The 18823-nt window shown below is 42.6% G+C and overlaps 1 protein-coding gene across 1 annotated transcript in view; it reads right to left on the bottom strand.

Annotated features, from left to right (window-relative positions):
- Positions 1–18823, bottom strand: part of aatka (apoptosis-associated tyrosine kinase a) — a 43235-nt gene that overhangs the window by 6407 nt on the left and 18005 nt on the right. The window contains exons 2-10 of the mRNA XM_063018533.1: positions 16756–16889; positions 10713–10854; positions 5187–5266; positions 4227–4345; positions 4042–4129; positions 2838–2971; positions 1863–1947; positions 705–826; positions 461–610 (exon numbers count right to left, since the gene is read on the bottom strand). Coding sequence (XP_062874603.1) covers positions 461–610; positions 705–826; positions 1863–1947; positions 2838–2971; positions 4042–4129; positions 4227–4345; positions 5187–5266; positions 10713–10854; positions 16756–16889 — 1054 coding nt within the window. The remainder of the gene's footprint in view (positions 1–460; positions 611–704; positions 827–1862; positions 1948–2837; positions 2972–4041; positions 4130–4226; positions 4346–5186; positions 5267–10712; positions 10855–16755; positions 16890–18823) is intronic.

The following is an 18823-nucleotide window of genomic DNA, read 5'->3' as shown; positions in this document are numbered from 1 at the left end:
AACTCCAGTGTCCTGTACAGAGCCCTGACCTCAACCCCACTGCTTTCCCCCCCTTTCCCCCCAATTCAGCGTAGCCAATTAGTCTTCCACTACTTGGCATCCCAGTCGCATCTGAGGAGGGTATATTCACCTGACACACGCTCCCTTAGATGTGTGCACTTCTTAACTGCCGTACCTTAGTGGATTTGCACTTTAGGTCAGTCTCTGCATTGCTCCACTTTCTGTAAAGGCACCTAACCAGGGTCCTTATACAACCCTTTTTTAGTCTGGTCTTTTCCCACCTAGCAGACCAGTGGCCAATTTCGCCTGCTGCAGGTACTGCTGATTGTGCCTGCTAGGGGGCGCCCAGACGACCGCTCTGTCAAATGATTTTTTTATGTAAGGATGAGGATGCAATGACAGACCTGGATAGAATGAAAAGAAGGTCATTAGACACTGCAGGCAAGCTAAAACAACTCACCAGCGTTCAGACAAAGGTATTTCCAGCAAAGGCTTGGGCAGCTTCAGCTGCTGCTCCTTCACAGCATAGGTCAACACCTGCCTGTCACTGTAGTGTCTGTACGGCTGGTTTCCGAGCTCAAAAAGCTCCCAGATTGTCACCCCCAGTGACCTGAGTGAAAAAAAAACACAGACACAGTCCAGAATCCTACAGAATCCAGTCAACTATTGAAGGTAAAGCAACCGCCTTACTAGACTTATCTTACCAGACATTGCTGGCCTTGGTCTGGTCCACAATTAGCAGATTACCGTGAACCTCATCAATAAGTTCTGGAGCAATCCAGCGTAGAGGCACCCAGATCTGATCGGCCGTGACAAAGTAGTCATCCTAACAGAGGCAGAAGCAAAATATGAATCTGTGCACCTGAATAAATAACTGCATTAAAAGCAGTGAGCAGATTTTAGTATGGTGATATACACTATATGGCCAAAAGTGTTTGGACACCCATTTCAAAAACAAATGGTTTTATATACGTAGATATAACAAGAGCCACACTTTAAAGTATGTCTGTGGTAATGTGTGTCCATTCAGTCACAAGAGCATTTGTATGGCTGGTCTAGAAAGCCTAAGTGGGGCTGAGGTCAGGGCTCTGTGCAGGCCATTGGAGCTTCTTTAAACCAAGCTTTTCTTTATGGCTTTATAGAGCTTGCTTTGTGCACATGGGCACAGTAATGCTGGAACAGCAAAGGGCCTTTCCTAACTTTCTAAACCTAAGAGGCTATAATATACTTTATATAATTGCTTTATTACACGTGTTTAAATTCATTCTGGCTGAAACACATTAAGGGTGGCACGGTGGTCCTGGGTTCCTGGGTTTGATCCTCAGGCGGAGCGGTCCGGGTCCTTTCTGTGCGGAGTTTGCATGTTCTCCCCGTGTCTGCGTGGGTTTCCTCCGGGAGCTCCGGTTTCCTCCCATAGTCCAAAAACATGCAGTCAGGTTAATTGGAGACACTGAATTGACCTATAGGTGAATGGGTATGTGTATGTGTGTGTCTTTCCTGCGATGGACTGGTGCCCCGTCCAGGGTGTTACTGTGTGTTTCTTGCGCCCATTGAAAAGCTGGGATAGGCTCCAACCCCCCCCGGTGACCCTAATTGGATAAGTGGTTAAGAAAGTGAGTGAGTGAGTGAAACACATTAATTTAAAAAAGGGGTGTCCCAATACTTCTGTCCACATATATAGAGCGTGCTTTATATAGAGCGCTGTGCCACCCAAGCACCCTATAGGACAACTTTTTGACTTGAAATAAATGTCTGATTTAATAAGAATGAGCTTAACAGTACTTATCACCATAATCATCAAAATCTGGCAACCCTTATAATGAAGCCAAACAGCAATTCTGAATTAATATTATTTAGCTCACCTTGTACCTGCTATGTGAGAGGCCGTAGTCACCAATTTTGACTGACATCTCAGAGGTGAGCAGACAGTTTCTAAGAGCCAGGTCACTGAGAGTGAGAAATGAGAAATAAAAATATGTATGTTGTTATAACTGTGGTTATTATAAGAGCCAATGTAATGTAATAGTGCAGCGGTTCTTAACCCCCATGTGTTTGAAGAACTTTTCTGGAACCCCCTTGACATGGGTTATGCTATTATTCTAAAGCTCACAACAGGTATTGTGTTCTTGCTTACATCTACTTTAGGAGACGCTTTTATCCAAAGCGACTAACAGTACTGTGACAGTGACAGACCACAGACAGGTGAAGTGAAAAACACTGATTCTCTCTTCATCACGGCACCTTAACCACTAGGCTACAACTACCCTTGCTCATGGGAAATTTGATGAATCCAGGATGAAGGTAAATATCTTGGTATTTTTTGATTTTGGTGAACTGGTGGTAGGAGCTTCCTCACATTAGTCTTCTTTAGCGGGATCTGAATCAACAACTGAATCAGAATCATTTGTAGTTGCCGTCTGATAACCTTTGCACTTTTGTGGTGGGTAAATCAAATATACAGGTATGTCCCAATGTAGGCTCTATATATTGTCAGTTTATAATAGATCTATATGACATCACATCCATTTTTACTCTAATTAAATGCAACAGGACTCCTGTCTAGGCTCATTCTCGCCCCCCTGGTTGAGAACCACTTAACACAGTACAATCAAAATAGTTTGAACAGTTTACATTTCGTACTTTTCATACTTCCGGATGATCGATAGGTTCACCCCCAGCAACAAAATCACTGATGCTGGAGTCTGTGAAAGGCACTCAGGCAGCATCAGGATTTTGTTGCAGGAAGAGACCAGAAGACACGGGCAGAAATCTTCAGACTGGGTAGGGCAAAAGTGAGAAGCCAAACTAATAGCTGACTGGTAGATTTTCTTTCTTACCTGTGAATGTAATTATGTTTGTGGAGATACTGAAGCCCGGAGGAAATTTCACAAGCCATTCGCTGAAGCGTCAAAGGATCAGGCGTGGCCGAGCCCTCTGCCCGGCAACTACGCAGGTAGCCTTTAACGTCTCCCTAAAAATGCAAAATGAACTTATTACACGGACGTAATATGTAAAAGCAGAAAATAAAATGAGAGACTTTGGTTTCGTCCTGTAATCTTGGCATGCTTAATATTAGTTTTTGGTCTGTTGGTCCTGGATGCTGTAAAGTTGCTTTGAGACAATGTTCATTGTAAAAAGCGCTATACAAATAAATTTGACTTGACTAAGTGGGTAGCACTGTCGCCTCACAGCAAGAAGGTCCTGGGTCCGGGTCCTTTCCGTGTGGAGTTTGCATGTTCTCCCCGTGTCTGCGTGGGTTTCCTCCGGGAGCTCCGGTTTCCTCCCACAGTCCAAAGACGTGCAAGTGAGGTGACACTTTGGAGACACTAAATTGTCCATGACTGTGTCTGATATAATCTTGTGACCTGATGAACCTGTCATGAATGTAACCATAGTGTAAAACATGATGTTAAAATACTAAATAAACAAACAAACAAACAAACTTGACTTTGTGTGTGGAGTTTGCATATTCTCCCAATGTGGGTGTCCATGTGGGTTTCCTCCGGGTGCTCCGGTTCCCTCCCAATAATCCAAAGACATGCAGTCAGAACAGTTGGAGCTACTAAAAAGTCTGAATGCCAATTGATGGACTGGTTACCTATCCGGGGTGCTTCCTACGTTTTGCCCAATGAATCAGACCCCCCACACCGTCATCCACAATAAAAGATGTAAGAAAAACACCAGTGGATTGAACACACATACCCAATAACTAGATTAAACAATTTTGCTAGACAATAAGAAGGGGCTAGCAGTTTGTGGAAGGTGTGTTGGTTTTTCAATGGCAAAGGCAATCTTAAAATGTGTATTCTTTTGTTTAACTCTAAATAAAAGATCTTTCTGTTGCAGGATCTTTCTGTCCATATCATGCATGGTGATTAGACGAATATTCCAATAATCACCAGCAGAGGGCGCAGCTGCTCATCAAAAATGTAGCACTTCAGCAGGGAACCCAAATGTAACGAATTATTTCCTTAGCCATTTAATTTTAACCAACAGCCTATTCAACATGACATGTACTGTGTGTAGGAGAGACCAGGTTACCAGGGGGCAGTACTCCATGATCAGCAAATAGGGTGTGACATCTGTGCACTGGGCCAGACACTGCAGGAGAGCGGGATGCTGCAGAGTCCTGTCACATTCACACATACACACACAGATCAGTACGAGTCCGGTTTGAAAAATGAAAGAGATGGAGCAGGAAAAATAAAACAATGATAGGGTCTGACCGGTAAGGCTGGGCTTCCTCCAGGAACTGCATCTGCCCCTGTACGCTGGCACTCGCTTTTAGCTCTTTTACGACCACTTGAATAGTGCTGAGTCCAGCATTCACCTCTCCCAGCAACACCTAAGGCACAAACACACATACGCTCATTAGAGACGCCACAGACTGCCATGGACCGGCATTTAGCCAAACGGCGATCAGCCATAACATTACAACCACCTCCTTGTTTCTACACTCACTCTCCATTTTATCAGCACCACTTACCATATAGAAGCACTTTGTAGTTCTACAATTACTGACTGTAGTCCATCTGTTTCTCTATACAGGACCACCACAGAGCAGGTATTATTTGGGTGGTGGATCATTCTCAGCACTGCAGTGACACTGACATGGTGGTGATGTGTTAGTGTGTGTTGTGCTGGTATGAGTGGATCAGACACAGCAGCGCTGATGGAGTTTTTAAACACCTCACTGTCACTGCTGGACTGAGAATAGTCCACCAACCAAAAATATCCAGCCAAAAGCGCCCCATGGGCAGCGTCCTGTGACCACTGATGAAGGTCTAGAAGATGAGTGATCGTCTCTGACGATGAGTGTCTAATAGAGTGGACAGTGAGTGGACACGGTATTTGAAAACTTCATCAGCGCTGCTGTGTCTGATCAACTCATACCAGCACAACACACACTAACACACCACCACAATGTCACTGTCACTGCAGTGCTGAGAAGGATCCACCACCTAAATAATACCTACTCTGTGGAGGTCCTGACCATTGAAGAACAGGGTGAAAGCAGGCTAAAAAGGTATGTAGAGAAACAGATGGACTACAGTCAGTAATTGTAGAACTACAGAGTGCTCCTATATGGTATGTATATATGGCAAATAAAGGCATTCGTCTTCTTCTATTGGAAAATCCCACATTATTAGACTTCAACTGTCTTTTCATGTATTTTGATGCCTTACCTTGCCAAACCACCCATGGCCAAGCTCTTTAAAGTAAAGCAGACTGTGGCGTCCAAGATCTGCCGACTTCAGCAGCTGAACTGAAACAGAAAAGACAATAAAAGTAGCTTTTAACAAAGAAAAACACATCAACATGCATTCAATAGTACAAAAATAAATAGATGAATAATTAAAGGAGAGTAATTGTAACTGGAAATCTGAGACCGTCATTGCCCAGTCAGTCCTAGGATTCTCTCAGACAGGCACTATGAAGTGCCACTTGTGTTATGGTAAAAAATTAAAGACAAAAAATATAGACAAATCCACAATACACAAGTTTAGGATCCAAAAAGACACAAGGTTCATTAGCTGCTTCATCTTAGGCGAGTCACAATAGTTCCAAACCTGGACACACAGAATTTACCGGACGCCAGTCAACTGCAAGCCGTTATGTACAATTTTCCAAATTTTGAGAGGTTTGACCAGCATGAACACTTTTCTATTCAGTGTTTAATAAAATAAAGCATGAATGATGGCACAGTGGTCTCAACAATCCAATCTAATAGTTCGAAAAGACAGAACACAGATGCCAGTGCTACTTTTTCTGCAAGTGAAACTGAATTTTGATGATCAGTAATTAATAATATTATTTTTTAAGCTCTACATCAGAATTTTGATATGTTAATCAGCCTTTTTAAAGCCAAACACCACACACCTTTCAGAGGATTTGGCAACACGAAGTCTGAGCAATTCTTTGTAAACGATGGTAAAGGTCATGAAGATGTAGAAACAGCCATCCCAGCCATGTAGAAAGTAGAAGATCGAGTCTTCAGGGAGGAAACCTGAAAGCAAGGCTGGCCCGTCTACTCAGAAGGACCTTAACCCTTCGTGGTGTCCCACAGCTAAGAATGCTGGAGTTCCTCTTTCTCCCAATGGATAAGAGCATCCTGATGCAGAACCGCACACTGTCCGGCATTTCCGTACGTCCTGGGCTGGAAGCTTGGGCCTCCGGGACTGGCTCGTCTCTTGGTGTGAAAACCTTGAGCTTGTGCTCTTGTAATGAAAGCCTCGATCTTAGTTCAGTGTTTAAGTGCTCAGAATGCTTCAGACTCGTCTGGGTGTCTGCTCTGTCCGGTCTACGCATGTCAGAATGTATCTGACGTCTCAAACCCGCCAACAGTGACACCAAAAGCGCATAATAGCCCTGTCTTCCATGTCCCCGTCCACCAATTGAGCTGAGGGGGCCCGAGATAAACAAATAGAGCTCTGTGAGCACCAAAAAGACTTCTGTCAAACACATCACCCCCACGTACACTATGTGTGTACTATTCCCCGGCCTCCTCTCACAGTCCCCTCCCTGTATTATTTCTACTGGGCCCCATCCTCCTTCTTCTCCTCCTCTGTGTCCCAGAGGTCACTCATTCCAGCCACTCGCACCCGCTCACGCTCCTCTTCGCTGCTAAATCGCTGCCTTTGTGCTGGATATGGCGGTGCCTGGTACTCCAGTGCCGGTCCAGACACAAGGCCCATTCTCTGCTCCTCAGTGACTGAATTGTCACAGCAATAGCAGCCTGCCCCAACCACCCCTACCCGCACCCAGCCGGACACACAACTGTCTGTCTCTGTCTTTTCAACTCCGGTCATCAACTGGCTCTTTTATTTGATTTCGTGTGGAATCCGGGAGCCGTGCATTTCCACCCCACTTATGGCATTCCCAGTGCAGTCCAACTCCAGCCCTAGGCCATCTTTAAAATGTACTGGATCTTGGTACTCTAGGGAGAGATTTGTAATACTAGGGTCATGAGTTCCATTATGCAAAGATCACAGACATATTTGCAGAGTTTAGTCAAAAGGGGATTTAGGATGGAAAACAGATGTGCCAAAATTCGATTTGATTACAGATGTGCACAATTTAATTTAGTTCTGGTCCTAAAATCTGATTGGCTGAGCCGCGTTCGAAGCCGTTGTAAAATCCCCGATAAACGCACTCCTATGACCACCTCACATCGTTCCATATTAATACGCCACTGAAAAGAAAAAGTGAATGTTATGTTCGCCCTCATGTTGCCTAGCAATACTGTTAACGAACTACCTGGGGTCACGGAATAATGCTTTCTGTAAGTGTTTTTGTAAATAAAAACATTTATAAATTGAACATTGTTGTATTTTATTATATTTTATGTTGACCGCCGTTTTATAAACTCGAGACCGTGCGTTACTGCTATGATTTTATCGCAATAACGCACGGTCTCTCGTGGCTTATTGCTTTATTACATGTTTTGAGTGATTTGCCTATTTGTAAGTAATATGTTGAGCTTGTCACAGTGAGCACTTGGGCGGCGTAGCGGCCTATTACACTAGCCCACTGCTGCCATGATCCGGGTTCAAATCCCAGTTGCGCTCCTGGTTGGTGTCTATACAGACATGATTGCCTATGTCTGAGGGGTGGATGTCAAAAGCCCTGCGATGGATTGACACCCTGTCCAGAGTATTCCTGCCTTGCACCCATACTGAAAAGAAAGCTATTACTAATAAATGTTGTGCGAGTGCTTACTGGTCTTGCTGCCAGTAAAGGTAAAAACCATTGTGCGTATTTAATATTAACATCTAAAATTATGATGGGTGTAAAACAATCGCTCTTTTTGATTGCTTCTGTTACAGCATATTTGTCACGATTGGTGGTTTCAGGTCATTAAACAAAACCTCAAATTACACAAAGTGAACTTACGACCCAGTTAATTTATACAGACAGCTGCAGAAAATCAATCGTACTCATCTGGAGCTCAGGTGGCGGTAAACATGCTAGCACACCAGAGCTGAAATCTCAAACTCACAAGTTCGAATCTTAGCTCTGCTAATGGACAATAATTGGCTCACCGGTCCCGGGTTGGATGCCGGAAGGGATTCCTCATAACTGATGCAATTATGACCTCTAGTGAATGATGAATGGTTCCTGCACAGAGACGAGGGATAATGGGGATCAGTGCGTGACTCTGTTCCACGTATGGACTCGTCTCTTGCTGGTGAAATGCTGCAGTCGGCTACTGCACACGTGTCGGAGGGGGCGTGTGTTAGTCCCGGCTCTTCTCGGTCAGGAGTGGAAGTCAGCATCAGTAGAGAGGAAGTGTAATGCAATCTGGTATTTGAATACGACTGTATCTTAGGCGGGTCACAATGGTTCCAAAGCCTAACCTAAGCAAAGTTGTTGAAATGTATCATTTCTGAAATGTACATAGCCTTAGCTAATGTTAGCGTTCATATACTCACAATGTAAAATACACTAAACTAAATTATATAAATTAGGGTCCATTATCCAACATGCCATTACATTATACGACCACTAGAGGCTTCCTTAACCAGAACTCTCGAATTCTCTTTCCAATCACAGACATACAATCACTGCACTTTTAATACGCAGCTTTAAATAAACATTCCAAGAACTTAATGGCTTTATAAAGTCCAAGCTGGGTCATTACCGGCTAAAACACATACTTTTGACCATATAATGTACCTATTATTGCATACTTACTTAAATAATTACTCATTTTAATCTGTGCTGTAAGCATACAACATTATTAAAAGAGGAGGGGGGGGGGGGGACTGGAGGGGAGTTTGGGTTTTTTGGTCTCTGAAGTATTCATTTCCTGTTGTGTTAGCATTTCTACTTTAGCAATTATCACTAGCTGGAGCTTAACCATGAGGGATAGAAGGATAAAAACAGGATCCAGTTCCTGCTTGTGCTTGTGCTGCTATTCCTTTATCTACCCACTCCACACAGACAGGGCATATAAGTCATAAATCCAGAAACTCACACACACACACACAGTTCCCATTCAAACACAATTCCTTAAAGATTTTATTCATTTCTTAATTTTCATCCTGGTCTGAGTCTCCATTGGCCAGTTCTTTGCAGCATGTTTCATTCAGCTACATTGGAGGGTTTATGAGCTGGAACTGCCTGTTTAAGGTCTTGCCACAGCATCTTAATGGGATTCGAATCAGGACTTAGACTCGGCCACTCCAAAACCATAATTTTGCTTTTCAAACCACTCAACCAAGTGGAACGTCAGCTGAGGCTTTCTTGACCAACTTCACTGCCCAGCCATACTAATGCTCTTTTGACTGAATGGGCTTAAATTCTTTATGGACTTCCCCTGTGTGTTCTTGTTGTCTCCCACCTCCAAAAACATGCCTGTACGTGGCCTGGTTACTCTAAATCTCTATATTGCACTTGGTTAGTAAGTAAGTTAATCAGTGAGTTTATAATGTCCTATTGCAAACTAAAAAAATCCTATTTGTTGGTTTAGAACACACTCGCTGTGTGTGCACAACACTGAACGGTCCTGTTCCCTACCAGGCCAGTTACGGTATGCGGGCGCTGGTATGTACACTAAACAATACTGCTTCAGTGTGCCACTCTGACTCTCTGACTCACTATTGTTCACACAGTGAGTAGGGAGCTTAGAAACATGCAGCATCATAATGCTTCTTACATTCCATTTCAAATTATATACTACACTATGAATATACACTGATCAGCCATAACATTAAAACCACCTCCTTGTTTCTATACTCACTGTCCATTTTATCAGCTCCACTTTCCACATAGAAGCACTTACCTTTTTAGTCTGCTTTTACCCTGTTCTTCAATGGTCAGGACCACCACAGAGCAGGCATTATTTGGGTGGTGGATCATTCTCAGCACTGCAGTGACACTGACATGGTGGTGGTGTGTTAATGTGTGTTGTGCTGGTATGAGTTTTTAAATACCGTGTCCACTCACTGTCCACTCTATTAGACACTCCTACCTAGTTGGTCCACCTTGTAGATGTAAAGTCAGAGACTATCGCTCATCTATTGCTGCTGTTTGAGTTACTCATCTTCTAGATCTTCATCAGTGGTCACAGGATGCTGCCCACGGGGCGCTGTTGGCTGGATATTTTAGGTTGGTGGACTATTCTCAGTCCAGCAGTGTCAGTGAGGTGTTTAAAAACTCCAGCAGCGCTGCTGTGTCTGATCCGCTCATACCAGCACAACACACACTAACACACCACCACCATGTCAGTGTCACTGCAGTGCTGAGAATGATCCACCACCCAAATAATACCTATTTTGTGGTGGTCCTGTGGGGGTCCTGACTATTGAAGAACAGCATGAACTAACCCTAACCCTAACCCACCACCACTATCAGCTCAACATTTACACATTTGTTACAAAATAGCCCTTGCTATACAAATTTGTAGGATGTGGTCCAATATTTTGGCTCATCATTGCATAGATAGTAAACTGGCAAACTTCGTTCTGGATTTTGGACACAAAGACAAAACTCCAGTGACCTGCACAGAACCCTGAACTCAGCCCCACCCACTTGAGACAGAATGGGCACAAATTCCCACAGACATAATTCAAAGTCTTCTGAGAAGCCTCCTCAAAAGAGTGGCTTTTGTTATAGCTGAAAGATAAAGTTCACATAAGGGTCATTCTTGACATTATTTTTACTGTCCCAACTTTTATGACACTGGGTTTTTATCTAGACTGTATTCTTACTTGATCTGCATGGCTGTTTGGACACAGGAAGGGAAACCTCGGTCAGGGGAAGGACGTAGACGTCTGGACCATCTTGTGAGCCAGTGGAGGCCAGAGTTGGCCGATCGGCCTGGTGCTCCTCACCCTCGTTGTTTTCAAACTCCTACATAAGACAAATATACAAACAATGTCACACGTTGGATGTTGTAATCTACTCGTGTACACATATCATTGCATTTGTCATGTCTTAGCAGTAGTACTACGGTAGCAGTAGTATCCTATTATATTCTATCATCATGTTCATGGTGTTGATGGCACATTATGATTCAGTCCATGCTAAAGCTTGCAGTCTGAAAAACAAAGAGTTTCTATTTCTGAACTTGCTGGCTGAGCTAGAAGGATTCTTTTTGTTTTTCAATCAGCAGGTGCCTGGTACATTCCCCCCTTGGGTAACCATTTCTTCGTACTCACTCAAGGTGATTCATTCTTACATCCGAATACCTGGTATGCCAAAGTAAAATATGTGCCAGTTTCCTCATCAGTTGTATTAGTCATCAATTTTTAAAAGGCATCAAAGGCCAACCTCTTCTTATCACCCACACAAAGCCGCATTGCATGCAGAGAGCCACGCTAAGCTTCATGTGACCACCCCCCACCATCAGGTGGTCTTAATGTTTTGGCTCATCAGTACATAGTATGGATGTAAGGATATAAGGATTCAAGCAAACACCTCTTACTGCAGGCAGCACAGTGGTGCAGTCAGTGAGGTGGAGGGCACAGCAAGACGGGTCCTGAAGACCTTGGTTCAGTTCTTGCCTTTGAAGTTCCTTGCCTTTGTAGGTTCACCCAAGGTCTGCGTGGGTTTAACTGAGGTACTTTTATTACCTCCCACCTCCCACAAACATAAAGGTGGTTTTTAATCCCTCTTGTTTGAAGCCTGTATATCATTAGCATTATTAAATCCTCATACATTTATGAATTTATATTTAACATGAATTTACAATGTATTGACTTTTTATCGTATTTAATGTCTATTGCAATAACACAGTGTAACAGGTGCAGCAGTGTTGTTGGTATTTTTTAAAACTGAAAGAAAATAGTGCTCCAACTAAAAAATATAAAGCCAATACTGATTAGCAAGCGTCCACTGATAAAATATTAATAAAGTATAAGTAAAACAAAGTCTGGGCGCCCAGGTGGCACAGCGGGATAATCCCAGAGTTCAGAATCCCACTATTCTAGGCTTAGGTCTTAGGCTGGCCACTAGTCTTCTGGGTGGGAAAAGACCGGACTGAAAAGGGAGTGGGGTTTTCAGCGCTGTGTAAGGACCCTGGTTGCAAATCCACCAAAGTATGGGATAATAAGAAGGGATGGGTGGACTGCGCACCTGTCAGAGGGAGATTGTGTCAGGGGAATACACCCTCTTTGGACATGAAGTGGCTACGCTAAATTGGGAGAAAAGGGGGGGGGATGCATTTAAATATCCCAACAGATTATACCCCCCTGTAACAGATTATACCAGGACAACACACACTACCATGTCATTACAATGTTAATATCACTGCAGTGCTAAGAATGGTCCGCCAATCAAACCTCATCCATTCAGTAATGGTCCTGTGGGAGTACATTTAGACTGATAAATGCGTCTTATTAATAAATACAAATTGGCATATTTCTCCTCCGTGTACAAAATCAGTCCTCTATTGTGACTTTGTAGTACTTAGTGAACAGTGCAATGGTTCTGGATTAACTGGCTACCAGATAAAAGAGGAAGCTGGACTGGAAAACTCTGACCCATTGGGTCTCTTTCTTTTTCTCCCCCATTCACTCCATCTTGTTTTTTTCTCCTACCACGTCTCTCTTCCTTCTTTTCTTTCCTCCATCTCTGTGCCAATAAAACATTCATGAAGTTTTTATTAAATGTCTAAAGTCCAGCCCGGAGGCAAAATACAGCCCACTCAGACTTCATCCTGCCTTCTTTCATTAAATATATTTTAGATAGCTCAGAATGCATATAGAGGAAGCCAAAAGTACATATACACTTGTGAGGGGCATGTTGATTCAGAAAGTATTCAGACCTCTTGAGGTTTACACTTCATTTATTTTGTTATGGATTGCAATGGAAGTAATTGACCCATTTTTTACCCATCAATCTACACTTAATTCCCCATAATGAAAAAGTGAAAACATGCTTTTAGTTTACAGAAAATTCCTTAAAAAGCAAAAGCTGAAACCTCATATTCACAAAAGTATTCAGACTACCATATGCATTTCCTAAACCACTCTGCCTTAAATGCTTCATTTATGACAGCTACAGACTCTACTGACTAGTTTTTTTAGAGTGTCCGACAGGCTCTTACTTACCTCCTTGACTAAAGCCCTTTTTGCCCGAATGCCCACTTTAGAAGGGCAGCTGGTCAACTCTAAAAAGGTTCAAGGTTGTGCTAAGCTTCTTCTATTCCATAATTACTGATGCTACTGTGAATACCCAGAGAATACTTGAAGTCTTGGGTACTGTTTTATCACCTTGCCCTAATCTATGCCTTACATCAATTTGATCACAGAGACAATACAGTATAAATTGTGGGCACTTACAGACCCACAAGTGTGCCTTTCCAAACTATGTCCAATCAAATCAAATTGCAGCACATAGACTACTGTGTCTTAGACAAATCTCAGAGATAGTAAAACAAACAGGATGCTTCCATGCATTTGACCACCAATAAAATTATTTATACTCTTTGCTGTGGTACTTCAAATGGTGGTGGGGTGCATTCTGTTTGATTTGATTAAGAGTAAGAGATTTCAGGTTTGAATACATTTTAAAACACCCTAAAACATGGTTTCTATTTGTCATTATATTCCCTCAAAATTCCACAACATAGTAAAATGTGCAAAACATAATGGGGTATGGATACTTTCAGAATACACTGTATGCCATGGCAGTATTGGGCAGTTAATTACTTTTACAACTTGTTCTATTGTAATACTTTACATGCTCTTACTGATTAAAAAATTGAAATACAAATATATTCTTGCTTGTTCTTGGCCAACAACCACCTCCCCCTTAGTAAGCCCAGCTAACAACAGAGCAGAGCACTGGTGCCCTCTGCTGCAACAAGCCACATTACATTGTATCAACATTACACGACACCATCAAGACCCAAATCCTAGCCTAGCCTAGGTTTACATTTGATTTCACCCAGTGTAATATCTGCAATACCAAAACGATAGAGATAGTCTTAAACCATACGACTTCCATAGGAAATACCTACATCCCCTGGGAGTATGTTACTGACGGGTGCCAATCACTCACCCGTTCACTTACTCATTCAATTAAATGTGCTAAACTTTCACTTTTTGGGCAAGATACTGTTTGGTTAATGGGTTGGGGTGCAGGGTACAGGACAAAAAATCTACAGTAACTGTACACCCAAGAAGTGCATCTGTTTGGTAATTTTAGCTGCGTGTATAAACTGTGTGGCACCAGTTTACAAAGCGAGGTCCTCAAAGACATGGTTTGCCATGTTTGGTAGGTGAAACTACAATTGCTTGCACAAAACTCTAATATTAAGCCTGTTTAACACCTTTGCAATAAATTGGACCGACTTACAATTAATTGTAATACTCTTTGGTCCAACACTTGTGCCCGACTCCACCATTTTTTGACTAAATGGGCCCAAATTGTCAAATATACACACTTCAACATCTTGTAGAAAGCTTTTCCAAATGAGTGGAGGCTGTTATAGCTGACCCAAGGCCTTTATAAACGCCCATGGTTTTAAAAAGGCATGTGTCCACATACTTTTGGCCATGCTGTGTATGTGTACACATATCCCAGGTTGTTAGGAAGCTGGGGTCAGAGCGCAGGGTCAGCCTTTGTACCGTGCCCCTGGAGCAGACAGGGTTAAGGGCCTTGCTCAAGGGCCCAACTGTGGCTGCATAGGATTTGAACCAGCAATCTTCCACTAGGTTACCACTGTCTCCAACCTATAATATGGTTTAGGTCAGGTGGCTGTGATAGAGAGTCCACAGCTGTCTATTATGCTTGCCCACCAATGCTGAGATCCAGGTTCAAAGCTCAGCTGTGCTATCATCCGGCCAGGCGTCTACAAAGAAATAACCGGCTATGATAGGGGGTCCGGCGGCCTGCCCCGGTTATTCCTGGCTTTCCCATTTTAATTATTTTTCATTTTGAAACCATTCCTGGTAACATAAATAATCCTGAACCCTACCCTATGACCAAGTGTGGAATCAGAACCACAAAACATTGGTACTGGTTGGTTGTTGGTCAATATGATTAATGTCTGACCACTACAACCTAATGTCTGCTTTTCAGCTAGATGAAGCCTTTAATAAGTGCTCGCTTTACGCTTTCGTGATCAGTAACAAAAAAAGAGCCAATCCTTCAGGAAAAGCCAGCTGCATACAGCCTCCGGGAAGACATGAGGGGGCGGGAAAGTCCTCCAGCAAGAAAATGGAGTGGCTCAGCTGGAGTTTTTACATTCCGTTCCTCTCCCCCTCATTCGTTACTCCTTGTCCCTTTCCTTTTCTTTCTGTCTCTGTGTTTTACAAACATCATAGAAACAAACCTTCCGCCTTACTCCAGTCTCTACGGTCAGTAAACTTGCTAATGATCAACTGACTGGACATGCACACACACACACACACAATTTCTCCACAGGGTGGCATCCCTGCAGTGCTGGCAGAATACAAAACACCAACCTAATTATCAGTGACATGGTTATATCTCTGACTCAGCCACCTTCGCAGTCTGTCATAAACAGCCTGGTGTGGGTGAGCCTGAGAGGAACTGGCCACAAAAAAGATATAAAGACAGCATTTTTACGCCTTGGTTATGTTCATTTTTCAAAATTTGGGTTTTCATTATCTTGTTCATATTTTAATACGTGTGTCGGACATTAACACGATCTGCATTAAAGACTATCAGATCAGTAGACGTCTGACTACATGATTGTTAGACATGCTATTCCAAAACCATGCTTCTTAATATACACCGATCAGCCATAACATTAAAACCACCTCCTTGTTTCTACACTCACTGTCCATTTTATTAGCTCCACTTACCATATAGGAGCACTTTGTAGTTCTACAATTACTGACTGTAGTCCATCTGTTTCTCTGCATGCTTTGTTAGCCCTCTTTCATGCTGTTCTTCAATGGTCAGGACTCTCCCAGGACCACTACAGAGCAGGTATTATTTAGGTGGTGGATCATTCTCAGCATTGCAGTGACACTGACATGTGTTAGTGTGTGTTGTGCTGGTATGAGTGGATCAGACACAGCAGCGCTGCTGGAGTTTTTAAACACCTCACTGTCACTGCTGGACTGAGAATAGTCCACCAACCAAAAAAATGTCCAGCCAACAGCGCCCCGTGGGCAGCGTCCTCTGACCACTGATCAGGGTCTAGAAGATGACCGACTCAAACAGCAGCAATAGATGAGAAATTCTCTCTGACTTTACATCTACAAGGTGAACCAACTAGGTAGGAGTGTCTAATAGGATGGACAGTGAATGGACACGGTATTTAAAAACTCCAGCAGCGCTGCTGTGTCTCATATCAGCACAACACACTTTTATTTGACTTTTATTTAACTTTTATTTATTGAACTACTAAACATTATTTTACCAAATTTGCAAAGCCTAAGTATTGCAACCATGTACAGTGTTAATGTGTGGGATTATTTGACAGATGCTACTAGAACTTTGACTGTAATAGGTTTTATGATACAACAAAGGCACTCATTCATTCATTGTCTGTCTAGTTGTGGTGGATCCAATTCACTAGATAAGAGAAAGGAAAGACAAAGACTTTTGGCAACAAATACTTAAGGTGGATTTGGTGATCTATGATGTTTCATGGCTATTTTTATGGGTTATTATCTTTTTCTATACACGTCTCATTCCTATACCTGTGTTCATAAATGAGACCACAAGTTCCTCTTGAGCTCTGGAGCTAAAAGCTAGAGATTAATTCCTTATTTTAATTCAAACGTTGTGAGTCTAATGGACAACACAACGCAGCAAGCAGGGTGCACTCACCTTGAAGCTGATATCACCTTTTTTGCAGCACAGGCAGGCCAGCATGAGGAAGATAAAGGTAAAGAGTCCGGAGAAGGAGACAGCCACCACGGCTAGAGAGGATGGCCACGAGAGCTCACTCAGTGGAGCTCCACCTGCATGATAAAACAGTAAAAGATAGGTACAACCATAAAAAATGAGGTACAATCTCACACTATCAGTAAGTTAAACTCAGTCATATATACTCAAGAGTCTTAGCTGCTTTCCTCTAAGTGAAGTTGCCAATGAGTTGTCTTGTACATCCCAGTTTCCAGAAAAGTTGGGACGTTTTGTAAAATGCACTAAAAAGAATCTTTGGTTTGTTATTTCTCCTGAATCTTAAAAAATCTCCTTTGTTTTGACTGATCAACTTTATTGTCCACTTGGAAAACAACAACAAGTAGTGTCCCCAGTTCCCAGACCATTAAAAAGTGTTATTAATAGGAAAGCTGATAAGACACAAGCAAAACACACCTCTGTCTCAACTTTTTTGAGTGTGTTTCAGGCATTAAATTTAATATATGTTTATATATACAAACTACAAGGAGGTTGATCAGTGAAAACACTGGAAGTTAAATAAAGATTCAAGACAATTAACACATCACAGATTCTCCTTTTAAGTGCTTTTACTAAACGTCCCAACTTTTCTTGAAATGGGGTTTGTAAATAAAATTATTATAATTATTTCTTTTTACATTTTTCCCCGTCTACTGACTGAAAAGATCTCTAGCTAGCACATGCCTCCTTCGACACACGTGCAGCCTTCAACCGCTTCTTTTTACCCGTCAGAGATGGACTTTCACATAGAGCCGAAGCGTTTGTTGAGTCATGCTGTGCTTTTAGTGAATCATCCACTACTCGACCAGTCAGCAGAGGTTGCATTTGAGGCATCGATGACAAATCCCAACAACCTTCCTCCCTGTGCCTGTTAGACACCAAGCCAGGTTGATAGCACAGCTAAGATTCAAACTTAAGCGCATAGCAGTGGTGGGCTGGTGCATTAGACTGTTGCACCACCATTACAACACCAATCAGCCAAAAGAAAATGATCAAATGAACAAATGCCAACTACAGATTCTCTCTTCATCTGTGACAGTGGGAGACAGTAAAAGAAAGTGTTGCAGTATCAGCTGCAGGGTATACCCCATCTGGCCAACCATTTTTTCTCATAGACCCCCCTGTGTTCAAAGAAAAACAATTCTGGGACCCCCTTGACACGTGTTATTAAATAATTCTTACATATTGTGTTCTTGCTCATGGGAAATGCAATGAATCCATGACTAAGTTAATATCTTTGTATTCTCAGTGGGATATGCATCAACAACTGAATCTGAATCTTTGGTAGTTGCCATCCAGTGACCTTTGCACTTTTGTGGTTGGGCAAATCAAATATGTGTCCATTTCCAAAGACCTAACAGCTATAGGCAGTTTAAAACATTCATAAGACATCGCAATAAATTTCCCATATACCAATAGCCTATTGATTTTTCTGTCCCAACACGTGTAATTCTAATCCTCTGGGTAAAAACCACTGCTCTAAGGGCACCCAGGTGGCGCAGTGGGATATTCCGCTATCGCACCAGTGCCGAGATTCTGAACTCCTCGGTTTGAAACCGACATAACTGGAAGTGCCTGCAGCAGATACTAATTGGCTACTGTATCTGCTATGGGTGGGACTATATGTGGGTGGGATCTTCACACCCTGATTGGCGGAAGAGACGCCTGTGCAGAATGCAGGGCCGAGAAGAGGAGGGCCGTGCACGTGTCAGAAGAGGCGGAAGACAAATTGAGACAAATTGAGTGCACTAAATTGGGAGGAAAATGGGGAGAAAATGCATAAAAAAACTATTGAAACTATTGAAACTATTGAGCATCTAACAGGGCCAATGGAACTGCTTAGACTCGACGATGATGGGCTAGCATAGACGTGTGCACCATCCAAGCAGCTAGCAATAATCTGTTCTGTGTGCTGCTTACATTGTGTATAGCTGTTACATTGTATTGATGTGCTGAATTGCTAGTAGCATATTTAAAAAAAGAACAGACCAGC

The sequence above is a fragment of the Trichomycterus rosablanca genome, chromosome 22, assembly GCF_030014385.1.
Source record: "Trichomycterus rosablanca isolate fTriRos1 chromosome 22, fTriRos1.hap1, whole genome shotgun sequence".
Lineage (NCBI taxonomy): Eukaryota > Metazoa > Chordata > Actinopteri > Siluriformes > Trichomycteridae > Trichomycterus > Trichomycterus rosablanca.
This window is presented reverse-complemented; position numbering and strand designations above follow the sequence as displayed.